General features: G+C 36.0%; 1 protein-coding gene across 21 annotated transcripts in view; it reads right to left on the bottom strand.

The window, feature by feature from the left end:
- SOX5 (SRY-box transcription factor 5) overlaps nucleotides 1–18,496 on the bottom strand; it is a 908,025-nt gene that overhangs the window by 32,746 nt on the left and 856,783 nt on the right. For all 21 annotated transcript variants that reach the window (XM_053921733.1, XM_024575365.3, XM_053921734.1 and 18 more), the window contains 2 exons: nucleotides 12,998–13,175; nucleotides 1,797–1,942 (listed from right to left, as the gene is read on the bottom strand). In XM_053921733.1, the coding sequence (XP_053777708.1) occupies nucleotides 1,797–1,942; nucleotides 12,998–13,175 (324 nt within the window). The remainder of the gene's footprint in view (nucleotides 1–1,796; nucleotides 1,943–12,997; nucleotides 13,176–18,496) is intronic.

Raw genomic sequence — 18,496 nt, 5'->3', positions numbered from 1 at the left:
TGTGTTAGAACAACAGCTGATCTGTATTAGAGAAGATTAACTCGCAGTGCCATGGTGGAGGGCCCGGGATTATTTCATGCACTTCCATTGCTTTACAAGCCTTCGGCACAATTATTGCCCTCCGATGTGAATGACTGAGCTGTAACCAGAGCTAAACTGCACGCTGCTTAGGGGCCTAGGAGCTTCGTGAAGATGAATTTCCATACCATCAAAGTGCTTTTAATGGGCTCCCTGATCCAACCACAAGGCCTGTTTTGCAAGTATATAGAACTTAGCATGAAGGCTTCCTGTCCAAAAGGATTTGGTCGGTTGTCACTTGAAAATTCCCAGCCAGCGCAGGGGAGGAGAGGGGGGAGATAGGTAGAGTTGTCTCTGCTTTGGAGGATTAAAAAAAAAAGAAGAAGAAAGGTACAGATGCTTGCTGAATGCAACCAACTGCTGTATCCACAGCTGAATTCAATGCGCTTAACAAATAACGGCAATTTAGCTATGCTTGCGAGGAATAGCTTGAGTCACTTTGCATTAGCATCTGGCTGAGTGTTAAACTCATTTCTACGTGGGGAGCAGAAAAAAAGGAATTTCTGTACAAGCATCCTTTCAAGAATGTTTAAATATTTGAATATAAATTCCTTTATGCTTGCTATCATTTCTTCTCATAGCTGTCACTTTGCTTTCCCCCTTCCCTTCTGGTGCTGAGCTAGACAAATTTTGTGCCCTTCTTGATGCACCAATGTCTTCGCATGTCGTGAGACTGCAAGGGGTGATATGCTGACCCGTGTTTTGCTCTCCCCTTCAGAAACAGAACAGAATTAAACCTTTTGACCCATATTTGGAACAGAAAAAAAGGGTATGGTTGTGATAGGATCATGCATACACTTCTTCACTATGCAGTTTGCAAGCTTCTTAGAGATTATAAAACCTGGGTAACCAGAAAGCTATCCAAAGTACCAAACTGCTCCTTCTATACAACTCTGTTTGATTCATGTTTCCTGTGATGATTAACCGTCAAGTTATTGCTCAGAAGTTGGTCATGTTCCCCTTTTATCTATTGTACCTATGTAACTAGAGGGTTATTTAAAGGAAGTTCAATAACTTTGAATTGAACTTTCACATTTCAATTCAAAACACACAATACATTACCAAAAGAAGTACATCACTGTAAGCTTTCTATAATTTTTTTTTCTGAAAAAAATACAATCTAGTTTAGACAACAGTTGAAAATTATTACACCTCAGATAAATCCAGAAGTTTCTCTGGTCTTAGGTAGAATAATAATGTCCAAGTTTTAAAAAACCACATTTTGTTTTATAATAAAGTTAAATTTTCCAATTGTGGAGTCACCTGAAACTTGACAGTGCTTTACATTAGAAACATATGACATGCTCAGGATCCTAGGCACTTAGATTATGAGCACGGGTATCATCCAAGCTTATGCTGGTTAAAGAAGATTCGGCATTCTCAAATCCGGCTCATCCCCAAATACAAGTTAAGCATCTCTGTAAAGCAAAACTTTCACTCGGACTCATGTCACAAATGCCATTTCATTTGAATATAAATGGATGGCAGAAAAGGAGATACTAATTGTCAATAAAGTTTGAAGACAGATACAAGATATAACCCTGCCTGTTTATCACTGGTTTTGATTAGAATGGACATGGAGATTTCTGAATTGACAAAAGAAAAAAGGGATGAGAACCACTACTTTGAGATGATGAGAAGATTGAAATGATAAAAAAGAGGGGAAATATTCAGGCAATTGAAGTACTTTTGGAAAGTCACTTAGTTTAGGAACTAACCTTTTCTGTCCGGCAGTTATTGAGACCTAGACTATTCACAACAGCCACCTTCCCATCAAGCACCTGTTGTTCCCGCCGAAGTTGCTCCTTCATCTGCCGAGCTTCTTGGATTGCCTTGGTGACTGCATCGTGGTCATTTAAGTAACCTGAAGATGTGACAGAACAAAGGATATATTTTGTGCAAATGCATGGAAAAGTTAACATTTAACCATAACAATTACTTCTTTTGGCGGTAATGGCTAGTGTCTGGCATATACTAATGCTCAGTAGAATTTGTCTAAATGAATGAATGAATAAGTAATTGATGATGACTGATTCACATAGTCACATATGAACACAGTGCCAAACATCTGTAATAAAAACATAATATTTAAGTGAAATATAGTTTTCACACATTTAGAAAGAAGTTTAAAATATTATTTTTAAACAAACTCTTTCTAGTTATGTGAATATTTGGTAGTGCAAAACTAAAACCTACCTTTGATTTTTTTCATGTAAGGATTATTTGACTGTTACCATAGGATACAGATATTGAGAATTATCAGTACAATTACTGACACTCTCATAGCGTTAAAAAGGTCAACTTAAAGTTTCTGTATAGCATGTTTAGATTGTTACTTACAGGAAGAATAAATCAGTTTAACTGACAAAGAAGAGCATTTTGCTTCTGAATCCATTTATGGGGAAATAAATCCCAGGTGGCAGTGGTTTACTATGGATACATCCTTGCAATAGTTAAGAGGCTAAATTTCAAGCACAGACTGTAACCAAGCACCTGTAATTGTTTGATTAAAAAAAAATTGGCTACTGGTAAGTATAGTCACTCAATTCACACTCTTAATAAGATGGTCAAATGACCAACCCCTGTCTGCTCTACAATCCAGAGTTAGCATAAAAAAATAAGTCAAAATATGTGTTTTTAAAAATAACAGATATAAGAAGCAAAAGTAATTTAAATTGAACTTTAACACTGGTCCTTTATTTACTTGATGTACATTATTATGATAACTTGCAAGATCTGAAGGTAGAATACTAATGAGAAAAGATTGTTTTGCAAATATTGAAAGGAAAGCTAATATCTCATATTCTGCTCTCCTTATTTTTTAACTAGGGCATAAAATGGCATCAACTGAATCTATAATATGAAATTGCCCAGAAAAGGGACTTGTTTGTGACATGAGGCTAAATCTAACCAGATCCATTGGTGAATTGTGACAGATGGCGGGACTGTGAGACAGAAGGCAGGCACTAATCACACATAAAATGACCGGCTTGCCTCAACATGTTCCATGGATTCCAGCAAACTTTACACCCTAATCCATTTTTAGAACAAAAAACATCTGGGCCATAAATCCTCTAATCTGCCAAAACACACTATTAAATCCCATGATTTGTTGAAAAACACTAAGATTAAAGAAAGGAAATATAAAATGGCTAACTGCCGTGTTAGGAAAGTGTTATTAATACTATTTCTTTGTCTCAATTATGAATGTTCTGGTACTAAAGAGCCTTGTCTAATCATGTCAGATTACACATCCTCGTTGTATTGCTAGGCTCTTCTATCTGATCTGCTGATTGCCAAAAAACATAGGGTACTTTCTTGCTGCTTAAACATTTCTGTTGAAGAAGCTGATGGGAGATTAGCGCAGCACTGCCTCTCCCCCCACCCCTCTTTGCTGTGCACAGGCCAGACCTCGCCCTCCGATCTCCTTCAGGCAGAAAGATAAGTTCCAGGGTAGTACAAGAGGGAGCCAGGAGCTACTATACAGGGTGGGTCAAAACAAGGCTTACAGTTGTGAGCATGTGAAAGAGAGTTTATTCTTGCATTATTATTTATTAATCACTGTATTATTTTCCATATGAACAACTTTGTAGACCCAAGCCAGACCTTTAGGGTTAAGATTTAATATAAAAGGTGGTTGTTTTTCACATCAACATCATATTACCCTGGCTTGAACAACCTTCTTTATATATTATTCTTGAACTGTTCTGTTCATAAACACTACCACTCTAGAGAGAAATACAGCTCTTATATGGCAGTGATGGTCTTGGTATATGTTCATTTAGTAACATGCTGAGGGAACTGGCTTGATTTCCCTGCCCTCTAACTCCTGTTTATGCACAACCTGACATTGCACACTTTTGTAGTCTGTTTAGCTGTTCCAGAGCACAAATATACGTGAAATGGCTTGACACATGGCATTGAATAAAAGTGTAAAATTCTTTATGCTTTTTAGGTGCTGCCAAGATAATATTGTGTAGAAAAAATGATTAACATAGATGCAGAAGAGATGCAAATTATTGTGGGGGTAAATGACTGGCAGATGTATCTTCCGTAACGGCTTCTTCCAAGTTGAGGTGTGTGCTTGTGTGTAGGTGGAAATAGGCGTTCGTTTTAAAGTGAACATTCTTGCTTTCAGAGACTCTTGAGTATTAGTTAACATGCTATATGAAAACTAACACTGGTACCTCTTGTATTAAATCATGAAAGCTATTTCTACACTCTAGAGTTAACACTACAGGGATTGTTTGGTGGTTGTTTACAGTTTGTTCTTATTGCAGTCACCAAATTCCCAAACCTGTGACTCCCTCTCTTGGTAAATGGTCTGGCCTCTGATTTTGGACCTTCCTGTTCCCCCTCCCATTCTTACTACCCCATGCTAGCTTCAGATCTATCTCCATTTATGCCTCTTCCTGCTTCTGTGAAAATAGTGCCTCTAATTTCATTCAAGGCAACTCATTTACACTCGTGTTCCAGACTCCTATACCTTGTCATTGGTTATTCTCTTTCACATTTGTCATCTCTCTGCTCTTCTCTCGCATCTCCACCATCTCAGCTTGCACGTATGTAAAGTTTTCCTCCTAAAACAGGCAAATTAAGTCTCTCTCTCAACTTTCTGTTGCTCCCTTGCTCCAATCCTGTCTCTCTATTTACATTGTAAGCCAAACTTCTCAAAGATTCATACTCTCCCACTCCTTCCTCACCCTCCCGTTCCTAATACAATCTTGTTTCTGCTTCCTGTGTCCTTTTAATTGCCAAATAAAAGAGGCATTTTCCATTCCTTACAGAATGGCAGCACCAAGCAACTCCTCATTGAAACTCCTTCCTGCCTTGTTTCTCATCATAGCCCTGGGTCCCCTCTCCTCTTGGACTCCTCCATCTTCATATATTTTCCTGGGATCCTTTTTTCACCTGCTCTTTAGATTTTGCTGCAGAGTTTCAACCCTTTGGAGAAAGAAGCGTGTGTTTTAGAGTTGGACAAGCCTGAACTACAATCCCAGCTTTTTCACTTACTAGCTATAAAATTGTCCGTGTTGTTTTACTTTTCTAAGTCTCAATAGACTCATTGGTTATATGGCAATAACATTCACCAGACAACACAAATATTGTGAAGATTAAACGAGTTGAGATAGTTTTTTTTGTACAATAGTCATTTTGTAACCATTGGTTTATCTGCCAAATAGCATGAGTGAAACAGGTAAAATTTGGGTTTGATGGATCTGGGTTTCTAATTCTTGGAAAGTGCAATATTTGACAAATTGTAACAATCTCACTGGGTTTCCAATTCCCTCACCTGTAAAATAAATGTAAGGTCTGGAAGAATTAAACAAAATAACACATGGAAGGTATATATAACACTTGGTACCTGAGGAGACAATAGAAAATGTTAATTCCTTTCTTTTCTTTCTGTTTTCATTTCCTATCTATGCTTACCCCCAGCAGTCTTATATATGGTTTGAACCCGTACGATAAAGTCTGTAAGGAGATATCATTCCTTGTTGGTGGAGAGGTTCAATTAAATGGAAGTCCCCCACTAGAGTGCAAAGAGACCCCAAATGATCGCTTGATACATTTTATTCTTCCCTCCTTGTATATTGAGACAACAATTTTATCTAAAGGCAGGATCAGAAGGCAGGTATGTGTTTAGGAGAGGTTTAGTGAGCCTCAATCTTAGGAGGGAAATGAGAAGGCAAAGGCCAACATGGCTCCAGTTGGCATCTCAGATGAGATTTGGGAAATGCAAGTTGGGAACCATAAACATAGTTGCAAGATTCTGTAACCTCATAAAATTTACCATGAATTAATGTTTTATGTCTCAGTGTGTTTTCTTAACCACTACCAACAAAATTCTCCAAATTAAAAAAGGCCCCTATTATATATTTTCAGGGGCAGAAAGAAATGTACAAATTGCAAATTCCAATCTAAGAGAGGATAAAATGTAAACAGAAAAAGTGAGTAATGGCTGCTCCACAATGAAACAAGCTGCTGAAAGGTGCAAGGGAAAACAGGAAACTACTTGTAATTGGGTTAAGTTGTGTCTCTCAGAAACATATGTCTGTGTCTTACCCTCACCCCCCGTGTCTGTGAATGTAACCTGGTTTGGAAATGGAGTCCTTGCAGATGTAATTAAATTAAGGATCTTGAAATGAGATCACCTGTATTTAGGGTGAGCCTGAAATCCAATGACAGATGCCCTTGTAAGAGAAAGGTGAGAAAGATTTGACATGCAGAGACACAGGGAAGGTCACATGATTTTGGAGACAGAGATTGAAGTTATGCATCTAAAAACCAAGACACACTAAGGAAAGCCAGCAGCCACCAGGAGCTAAGCAAGAGGCTTGGAAGAGACCCCCCCCCCCCCCCCCCCCCGCCCTCAGAGACTCCAGAAGGAACTAATACTTACTGACATCTTGACTTGGGATTTCTAGTTTCTGAATTGCAACAGAATAAGTTTGTTTTAAGCCACCCAGTTTATGATTTGTTGCATCGGCTGCAGACCCATTATGTTACAATAAACGTAATCCTAAGACTCAAGGGCTGATTCCTAGCACTGTAAAACATCGTCTATCTGCCTCCAATCCTTCCTGATTCCCAGACACATATTATATCTGTCTCCTCAGCTTCTCTACTCGAATGTATCATGAGTACCTGAAATGTCTAGAACAGAGTTTATCACCTTCCCACTGCCTCAGTCTCTTCTTTCTACATTAATGGACATGAGTTTCAGGTTACCCATGCAGTCACTTGGGAGTCATCCAAGATATCTTTTTTAAGCAGACATCTAGAAGGCAACCAAGCCCCGATAGCTGTGTCTCCTCCTCAGATTTCAAATATGCTTCCTCTCCATACCCATGTTACTTGCTTTGCTAAAGCCACCTCACATCCCTCTTGGGCTAATGCCTTAACCTCCTAACTAGTTTCCCTGTCTTTAGGTTTATGCTCCTTGAACCCACCTCCTACTCTGCTTCCAGATAAAGCATTCCCAAATATTCCAAAATGAGGAATTTGGGTCATGTCACTTTACCTGATTAAAACCCCATCTCTTGGTACCCTAATGCTTTAAAGGAGCATTTCATAAGAGGATGGTCTGTAATATTCTGAGGAGAAGAATGATTCCATGTTCAAATAAATGTGGGAAATACTAATTAAAGTTAAAAAAGTTTCTTCATTGCAAAAATTCTCAAAATCTTGAATATGTTAATGTGCATCATGAATCTTCAAGAAGCAACAAAAATATGCAGCCTTTCCAAGCCTGGAACGAGAAACAATGCTCCCCCCAAAACGTCATTCCAGGATAAATTCCAGACTCTAAAATGGCCTAAAAGTCTCTTGATGATGTCAACTCTGCTTATCTTTCCCGTGTCACTTCTTGCTGAAGCTGCACAGGACTATTTCCGGTTCCAAGGACAGGCCTTCCTCCTCCAGCCCCACCTCTGTCTCCCAAGATTTCCTTTCACTACAATACTCTCCTTCCTGGTGTGTCTGGGAAGTTATTCAGATGTCACCTCTTCTGTAAGGACTTCACTGACATACCCCAGACATGCTCCTTGGCAACATTAGTACTTCCCATTTATATGCTTCTTCAAAACCTAGGCTTTTTCTGTCACATTATCCTTCATTTTTCTACACTTGTCTTTCACACCAGTCTTTGAACTAACTGCTTGAGGGATTTTTTTTTCTCTTTTAGTCTTTTATTCCTTTGGCCCATGGCAGACTGTTGAAGGAATACATGCATATTTCTAAATTAAAAGTATTCAGTTTATAATTCTAAGTTCATTGATTTTCTATGTCATCATATCAGTGGAAGCCTGTACCATATGCCATAGATTTATTAAAATTTATGGACTTAACAGATGCTATCAGGGTAATACAAATTCTTGTTTAGTACATATTTATTTTACATAAGACTTTTAAGCTATAAGCAAAAAGTAAGGGCACAGGTGTTTCAAATTATTTTCAACAAATATTAATTTTTTCCTATTTTTGAGGTCACATCATCATCAAATATTTGGCATCCTGGTATTTCTTCATCTATGAAACCTCACAGGAATTAATTAAATAATAAATGTGAGAGCAAACTGTAAATTATAAGGTGCTTTGTAAATGTTAATTGCCAGGTGTTGAATGATACCCCTAATGTCCTGATAATCCAATGGCTTTCTATGTAACCATTACAATATTCTCGTTCAATGACACACTCATAGAAGGTCTGCTCATTAGAAATGTAAATGTATTCAAGGTAATATTCTCCTTCATGTCATCATATTTTAAATTAGCAAGTTGTAGAAATCAAGTACCAAATTAATAGGCCTGAATATATTTCCCTTCATTTTATTGAATCTGTCTGTATATACTACATATGCTCAGGTAAAGTTTTACTTATATGTCAATGCCCCTGAGGAATGGAGGATAAGAATAGTATGTTCCGGTGTCTTCCAAAGACGTGATAGAACAGACAGTAGGCATCTAAAGCCCCAGTCCAACACTTTCATGCTTATCCTTCAGACTTAGCAAAATGTGTGGCATAGAGATGATGTTTAACACCCATTTGTTGAATGAATGAGTGAAAGGTTAAGTAGGTGACTGAAAAAAACATGTAATACAGACAGACGACCAATAGGCAATAACTACAAAGGTGAAAGAGGGTATAAGGAGGATAAATAGCAACAGAAAATACAATAAAAATGAACCATTAAAATCATTTTTTAAAGGTTTTACTTATTTTGAGAGAGAGAGGAAGGGAGAAAGAGAGGGAGAGAAACATAGATGTGTGAGAGACACATCAATTGGTTGCCTCTCACATGCCCCCAACTGGTGACCTGGCCTGAAACCCAGGCATGTGCCCTGACTGGGAATTGAACCAGCAGCCTTTTGGTTCTCAGGCCAGTGCTCAATCCACTAAGCCACACCAGCCAGGGCTAAAAATATGTTTAATAAAAACATCCCAACTCAGAGACTCTGACTGTAAGGCCTCAACCTTCACTGGCTGGGAGTTTGGGCAAGTTACTTGGTCTTTATGTACATTTGTTTCCTCGAAATCAAACAGAGGTGATAAACACAATCACAGAGCTGTCTACACTGTGAGACACTTAGAATATCTGGTAAGTACTTAGCCACATACGGTCCCTGTTCCTCGTCTGTAAAATAACAAGTTTTGACTACGTGATATGGATATTTTCTCTGTCTAGTTAAGGGTCTAAAATTTTAAAGTTTGCGGCAGAGAGAAAATAGATTAAAAATGCACTGAAAAAAGTTAAAAATGATCTATATATGTGCAACATTAAGTGAAAAAGTCCAATGAGGGAAATATAACATCTGGCCCAGATATTCTAAAATTATACATCATTCTTCTGAACCATTCAGAGCTTTTATGGGTTCCCTTTCTTTGGAGCTCCCTATCATTTGCCCACCATATCAAAGGCATTCTTATATAATATAATATAATACTGGTCACCAACCTCAAAAACTCACTTTCCATATTGATAGCTGATAGGTATGTAACAAAGAGCCCCACGTCATTAACAATATCTTAAGTTATCTTTTGGTTCACAGTTTTCCATGCTTTATTAATGTCATAACACATTAATTCTTCTTTCAGGAGTGACCTTTACAGCACCATTAATGCTCACAGCTTTTATCCAACTACATTATTACTCATTACTGTTTCAGCTTTCAACATCTGCATTTATTGAAAAGAGAAAAGTAAATTATAGTGGCTTCAACTCCTTGGAAAATATGAGGGATGTTGTGTATGTGGTGAAGGGATGTTTCGGGGAACAAAATAAGAGAAGTTTCAGGAGTGGAGAAAGTCAGATGATAAATACCATTAAATACATTCTTGCCTTTCAAAAATGTTTTGTCATGCTTAATCCTTGGAATGCCAAAGTACAAAATCCTCATATGATAAAAATGCAAATGCATTAGTTAGTCCATTAGTTTAATATTCCAGTTCTGATGACATTACAAAAGTAGCTCATATACCAACACTGTGATATTTATGAGCCTTCATGTCTGCTGTGGAAAGAAATCATTCTTGCCAAACAAAATGTTTTTTTCTTTTTCCTACCTGGGACATGAAAGCAAGTCTTATCTCAGTGTCCATTTTGGATGTGGGGCAGAGTACCTGAGAGCGCAACCATGATAGAATGGTGCATAAGAAACCATTCTTCAAACTTCTCCGATCTTAAGTTTTCATTGTTTCTCTTCTCACTGCTGCCACACTGCCCCAGACTGACCTCCTCTTGGCAAATAACCCGGAATTCTACTTTGCGAAGATAGAAGCAATTGAAATAGACCCGTTCAGCTTTCTCTCTATCCATCCCATAATTTCTCTGTAACTTTACGCTTTTTTCTTCATTTCCTTTAGTCTCAGAAAATATAATGGGCTTTTCTCCTTTCCAAGGTTAATTCTCCTTCATCATCTCTTCTCCTTGCTGTATCACATGATTTTCCTAAAATCGGTTGCTTCTCAGCCTCCTCAAAATCACTTCTCAACCCCAATCTTTAAAGAGACTGGTCTATATATCAACTGTACTTTCATTCCCCATATTCTTTAAATCTTTGTAATTGAAAGATGTAATTGGAATTCTGCTAAAACCTTCTACTAAAACCTCTCTGTCTGAGTCTGTCTATCCATGGGCTCCAACCAAATCCTAATGCTTTTCTTCTTCACCATCTTCAACTTTTCTGCAAGTGTGATACTATTAATAACTCCTCCTTCTTGGACTATTTTTTTTTTTAGTCTAGCATGACACCGTTCTATCTTCACTCTCATTGTAAGACACTCACTTGCTTTTTATCAGTTATTCCCCTAAAAATATGTGATGGTTTTAGAATATGTCCAAAGATATTTTATGTTCCTCTCTTCAGACAGGAAGCCTAATTCCCCTTCTTTTGAGTTGGGTTGGACTTTCTGGTTCTCCTATAATAGTAATAAAAAGAATAAAACAGAACTGACTGTGTGTGACTTTGGAGACCAGGTCACTAAAGGCACTGTGGCTTCCTCTTTGATCTCTCTCTGTCACTCAATCTGAGGAAGAGTGAGATGCCATGTTAGGAGCAGAAAATGGGAAGACCCATGCGGCAGAGAACTGAGCTCTCCAGCTAATAGTCACATGAGTAAGTCTTCTTGGAAAATTATCAGCCATCCCCAGTGAGGTCTGCAACCCTGGCTAACATCTTGGTTGCAACCATACGAGAAACCCTAAACCAGAACCACCTAACTAATCTTTTCCCAGATCCTTGACCTTTAGAAACTATGAGATAATAAGTGTTGGGTGTTTTTAATGCTGAGTTTTGAGTTGATTAGTCAGGTAGCAGGAGATAACTAAAACAGTGGGCAACATCTATGATTCTTTAGCCTACTTTTCTTCTTACCATACACACTCTTTTTTATTTTGTGAAATTACTTGCTTTGATGATTTCAACAAGCTCAATAAGAAATAATTTCCATGTCAAAAATTATAGCAATCCCTTTGAATATCAGGCTTATATTTACAATTTCTTCTTGAACTACTCCACATTAGTGGTTCCTTGTGCTTCAAATTCAACATTTATTACATTGTTATATTATATCTTCCCCCAAACCTGCTTCCATTCTGGTCTCTTCTTTCACAGTTAAGGCGCTACCCTAATTTTATAAATTGAAAATCTTAGCCTCTGTCTCCAACCCGAACCCCACCAGGTGCATTCTATTGTGGATAAGTTATGCCAATTCCTCTTTAACAATATCCCTGCCATCTAGTCTTTCCTTTGCTTATCATTGGTTATTTTTATTTCATGCCATTTACTCTTCTCCAACAATAAAACAATGATTTCCCTGTTTCCAATCTATCTCTGCTGCCAATACTCTCCTTAAAGTTCTTATCAGATTGCTGTCAGGAGAAAAAGTCAAAATTTCTTTAGGGCACCCTTCACTCAGATTCCATCTGCCCCTTTCAGTTTTAGCTCTGATCACTTTCCACTACACAATTACTCTATGTCTAGCTAGATCAATATATTTCTCAAAAATATACTAGCTTACTCTTTTTTCCTCACAATCTAAAATGGCTAGGGATATATCTTTTCTTCAAGGCTCCATTTGAATTAAATTATCCCCAGCCTAGTCTCCCTTGATCCTTCCCAAATAGAATTCAACACTCTCCTCTCTCGGACCAAAGGGTTGTATGTGTGCTCTTGAATACACCTGGCTATGGCTGACTTGTACAGTAAGATGACTTTTCCCCCAACGAAACCCTGAGCTACGTGAGGGCTGGTCTGTGTTAGGCTTCTCATAACTGTCTGCAAATAATAAACATATCAATAAATGTGAGTTAAGTATTTACAGTCTAATTTATGTTATTAAAATACAAATTATTGAAAAAATTTAAAAGCTTATAGAAACACTTTCTAATGTTTGGTTACTGAAATGACAATTATGGAAAAATAAAGCTACCCACTTTTATAATACTTCAATATATCGAGATAAATTTTAAGCAGTATGGAACTAAACAAACTTCATATCCTGATGATTGACTGCTGATATAGACAGAAGGTGTGTCATTATTACGTATACTTTGTACACATCACAAAAAAGAGAAATAAATTTCAGTGATGGAAAATGCAAGTCACCTAACAAAAACATTCTGGAACCATTCCTCTCTGTGATTAGTCATTAGGCTTCTTTCATATAAGCTAAAGAACATCAGGTATGTCAATACACATAAGCAGTTCAGTTTGATTTTCAGGGGGGCATTATAACTTGGGGCTCAGTTATAAATTTTAATTGCATGTTTAAAACAGAACTATGAGGTTCATCAAATTGGAACTCTTGTAAGGAACTAAAGCCATGCATAGGGTATGCGTGATTTGCCATTAAAAGATGATTCCATTCAATTGCCATAAACAGAAAATCAGCAAGAACAAAAGAAACAGAACTTACCTATTGTGCTAACTCTGGCTGAAGGACTAGCTAATGCTGCTGGGACAGAGGCTTTGAGGGGGCCTGCCCCACTGTTTATTCTCAGAGCTGGCATATGGGGAGAGGTGGGTGATGTGGGTGATTTGCCATCAGAGGTCTTGGGTTTGGCTGATAGGTTCAGTGGCTGGGCCACTTCATCCTGCAATGATCATCAGAACATGAGCTGTGATAAGGAAAAGCTGATTTAAAATGTCTAGAAAAACACAGGTACAGTGCCTGTCATTTCCCAACAAATGACTCTACCAATCAGTGATCTTAACATTCAATCTGAACAGTACAAGTGTTTGGTTAGCTGTCAAAAACATCACTTTCAGCTACATATTATGAAATACCTTTTGTATAAGATAAGGTATGCGTGCACCCAACTATCCAGAAAGCATGTAAATGATATCACCTGTAAGAAATATTCTGAAAGAGCTATTATTTGTACTTTTAATTTTTATTGAGAGACAATGCATAGTTCACATAAAATTACGGTGCAGATAGGTTTTTTCCAACCTCCAAAGCACAGGGGTTGAGTCCCAAACATCTTCGTACCCTGATGCTTAGGAAGAGTGCCTGAAGCACCCATGATGGAGGAGGTAACTGGTGCACACCTCTGATCAGAACTGCTCTCCAAGTTAAAGACAAAAAAGAAGAAACCTTTCTAACTGTCTTATAAAATAGCCCCTTGTCTTAATTTTCACAGAAGTACTTTTGGTTTTAATCTAAAATTGAAAGTAAATATAATTAACATTATACAAATATATACTATTTATTTACGTGCAACACTGTTCTAAACACTTAACATTACATTTTTAAAATCCAAATTTGTTTTACAGATTTTCCTTATGGTGCACTATATGATACTCTAAAGATTTGTATGTAGTCAATTTCAGCACGTATAGAGGTTTTCAACTGTTCTATGCTTGAATAGTTCATGTTCATTGTTTAGATTTTATTATATATATACACACACACACATAAATATATATGTATTAGTTATTATGGATACAATTATCACTGAAATTTTAATCACAATATATAATAATCAGATATTAACACTACATAACTTTTCTTTCATTACAAATAAAAGGTTATTCTTTTTTGTTCTCTAAAATTGAAATATTATATCCTTTGTTTTTAGTATTTACATTATATCCAATTTTACGTAGGTATTATTGTGGAATAAAAATAGATTTTCCACTTAGTTACAGTTTAATCTTCATGAGTTAAGTACATCAAATCTCCACCAGCAGTAGCAGGGTGACTTTGAAAGTAGAAGTATTTAGAATCAAATGGTGTGATTTGGTGACATGGGAACATGTTTATAAACATGCTAATTAATGTGCACAAAATTTTACATGTATCTTTTCAAAAACACTGAAACAAGGCACTTTATTAAAATGTTAAAATGGTATAATATAACATCTATTTAAACTTTGTATTTTTAAAAGTGGTTTAATGTTATTAGATTTTGTAGTTAGCTGCACTTATGAGACCCATGGACAGGCTAGGAAAATAGACTAACACTTTTTTCAACTCTATTTTCTGTTTCATAGAAAAGAACAGTTACTTGAAAACCCAAGAGTTAATCAAATGGCAGTCTGTAATTATATCAGATGTATAATAAATTAATGACTATTATTTCAAATTTATATGGATTCATAGAACCTTGAAAGAAAGTGAAGTAAGATAATTCCATGACTGGCCTAATATATAATTTTGCAAAGTTTACTTTAGCATTTTAAAAAGTACATGGGTAAAATCATTCCTACATTCCTCAATTTGAACATTTAGTTGAGCTGGTCAGACATAATCTGTGTATAAGATGCTATGGTTGGCAGAAATCCAGAGGTATGGTGTTTTTTTTACTCTACTCCAGTATGAATGACTGCTTCTTAAAATGTGGTCCTTGAACTAACCACCAGCACCACCAGGACCTATCAGAAAGGCATATTCTCTCTCCTAGAAACATTGGAGGTGGGTTCCAGCAGTTTGTGTTTTAACGAGCATTCCCAGGTGATACACACCAGCATTTGAGAGACACTGCTTTATATAATATACAGGGAGATTATTAAAATATACATTTACTGGCTTTGAAACACTTTAAAAACCTCCTCAATATAAGGAGGTAACATTAAAAATTATGTAATATTTTTTCAATCTTTAAAAGTTTATGAGAACATACCATATACACTAATAATAATAAATAAAAGCATGCATATACATAATAAACTAAATGCTGCTGAGATTGAGTGAGCCAATAAGGATTAGAATCCATATTTTCTCCCTGTTATTCAGCCAGGTAGGAGCTTAATACTTACTATACAGCTATAAATATTCTAGGCACTCTCCCCCCATCAAACGTTGCACCTGCTAGCTGCTACCTTCCGTGTTAAACCACTGGCTTTTGTCATGACAGCCTGCAAACTTCCTTTGACAGCATCACAACTCCTGCAAAAGTTTTGAGGGGATGCTTGAAGAAATTAAAGGTGACTGTTTCACTTGACTGTGCAGAAAAAAGGAGGAGGTTATATATTCATAGATTTGCAACACAGATTTCTGAGCACAAGGAAAGTGTGTGTGTGTGTGTGTGTGTGTGTGTGTGTGTGTGGAGAGAAGGAGCAGTGGTGTCGATGAAGATGATGCAGATGTGGTGCTGATGGGGTGAAATGCCACCGGCTGTGTTTTAAGCACTAAGAACTATTGCACGAGCATACTAAAAAATGACTACTCAAGGCAGTTATCAAGAGATCCACTGGAACTCTTAATATTCTCCTCCATTCAAGGCAGCACAGATGTCTGAAAGCCAAAAAGTGCAAAGCCCCAAGGACATAATAGAGGTTGACAGTTCCAAAGTTGATAGAAATGTCATTCACGATTGCCCTTTCATTCGCTTTCATTGTGTGACCTGGCTAATGGTGTATTAATAAGAATCCCCATGCTTGATCCTTATACTGGTAACTATAAAAATAATTTTGACCCATTGCATGCTATTATTTCACAATTTGATTCTTTTAATAATTTATTACAGAGCCACTATACCAAATGCTTATTATTCACGAATACAAAAATCACAGTATTTCCCTATTTTAGTAATTATTTTTACTTGACTAGATAAAGATTTAAAAATCCAAACTGTAAAGTGGAAGTGGACTATTCATTTATGACATGCATTCCTCATTATAATGAATATGCAAAATAAACACTGAGAGTAAGGCTTTTTCTACTTTATTATTTGCAATATCTCATCTGGGAGAAATTTGAAAGCTTAGCATGATTAACTTTATTTTTACATATAAAACATACATTTAAAAATTAAGATAATCTAGATATAAACAAATATAAGAAATTTTAAGGTCAAGAAAGCATTGTAAAAGAGTATTTCTATCAAGTTCACCATCAAGCAGTGAGGAAAGCAATTTCCTTTAAATACTTGTTTAATTGTTAAATTATGTTGTCAGTTCAAACTTTTGAAAAGAGCATATATACTTATTTCATTTCTATAAAAAATGATAGTTAAAAAGACTCCTATGTGCCTGTTGAATAGCTCTAAACTTGCATATGATAAATATAAAACAAGCATGTAAGCTAAAGTAAATGTGTAAGTTAAGGTAAACAAGTTTTAACTAACAGAAGACTATTATTTACATTGGTAGAATTATAAATATTTGAAGTCATTTATTTAATTTCTAATACTATGAAGTAATTAATATCTCAAGAAGAATCTATGGTTCAGAAAGATTTTTAAAAAAAATTTTCATTTCTGTAAGTTTTTATCTTTAAAGATTTTATTTATTTATTTTTAGAGAGAGGAAGGGAGGGAGAAAGAGGGGAAGTGGAACATCAATGTGTGGTTGCCTCTTGAGCGCCTTCTGCTGGGGACATGGCCTGCAACCAGGTATGTGCCCTGACTGGGAATTGAACAGGCAATGCTTTGGTTCGCAGACCCATGCTCAATCCACTGAACTACACCAGCCAGGGCTCCAGAAAATTCTAATGAACTCAGGTTTTTGACTTCAACATACAATATTGTTCATTCACATGACAAATTTAAACTTAAATATAAAAAATATTGACGAATATAATTTCTGAAATTTAGGCTTAACCATATTATCACAAAATGGTCAATCACATAAAATAATAAAATGAAGTAATACACATGTTATTTTATATATTAGTTTAAAAGTTGAGGCACAAATCATTAACTTATTTAGATTTGTTTATGCCTCTCTCTTCCTTACACTGTATAGCATCAAAAATTTCCTTCCTTAATATTAAAGAATTAACTTAGACTATTTTTTGAGAAAAAATACCAAGGGTTTGTATACAATATGCCAGAAATATAACAATTTATACGATAATGTATAAGAGAATACTGTTTTGTACATCCAAATGCAAGCTTTAGGAAACTATTCATGTTATAGTTTCTCCTAATAAAGTATTTTCTAATCTTAGTTGTCTGGGATAGACAAAGCACACATGCACAACCCAAACAACTGTAACAGTTCAGGCATGTTCCATTTACTTACAGCTACTATAACTTGTCTGGAAGCAAACATTTCACTTATTATCAGCTCGTGGTCACAGTACTAAAATTATCATGGAGGTCCTAATGAAATTGTATCCCAGCCAATGAACCCCCATCCATATAAATAATAAATCAGATAAGGAGATAATTTGACACAAATATGTAGCCTTAGATGCACTGGAGAAATATCACTTGTCATCATGAATGCAGGATTATACCATTTAAACTTCCCAAACACTGTAAAATATAAAGTTAAAATATATTTCATTTAGAAAAACATTTAATGTAGATGATTTTCAAGTAATAAGTTTATTGTAGAGAAAAACATGTTACTCTAACATAACTGTATAATGTCCATAATTTTATAATGAACAAAGACCAAATACATTCTGATGTTTGATTACTTATAGAAATAAATGATAATTTAGAAAAGAAAAATCATTCTCCAGAACCCTGGAGGGTTCTTTTTCTTTCTTTCTACTCCTTAGCCTTCATTCATTTCTTTGCTAAGGAATTTTAATAGAGAGCTAGAAAATAAGGATATCACTATCCTAAAGAAGTCTATCCCTTCCTTCCTTCCTTCCTTCCTTCCTTCCTTCCTTCCTTCCTTCCTGCATTCTTGTTCTTCACAACATGAATGTGGAAATATACCCACATGTAGACCTTAGATCACAAGATGGACCACTAAGTATGTGCAAATGATTGTACTCTCCAGAAAAAAAATCTTATTTATTCATTCTCTTCATCTAATTGATGATCTAGTTTATGCCACATCACAATTGTCTCAAAATTCAACTTCCTTGAATATTTATCTAAAGTAGTTATTGTAAAATCGAACCCTTATTTGGTAGTTAACAAATTTATAGTACTCTAATGGTAATGGACAAGACAATATAAATTTATTCATCCATCCATTCATTATTTATTGAATACAATTTCAACTATTT

This window comes from Desmodus rotundus, chromosome 3, assembly GCF_022682495.2.
Source record: "Desmodus rotundus isolate HL8 chromosome 3, HLdesRot8A.1, whole genome shotgun sequence".
Taxonomy (NCBI): Eukaryota; Metazoa; Chordata; class Mammalia; order Chiroptera; family Phyllostomidae; genus Desmodus; species Desmodus rotundus.
This window is presented reverse-complemented; position numbering and strand designations above follow the sequence as displayed.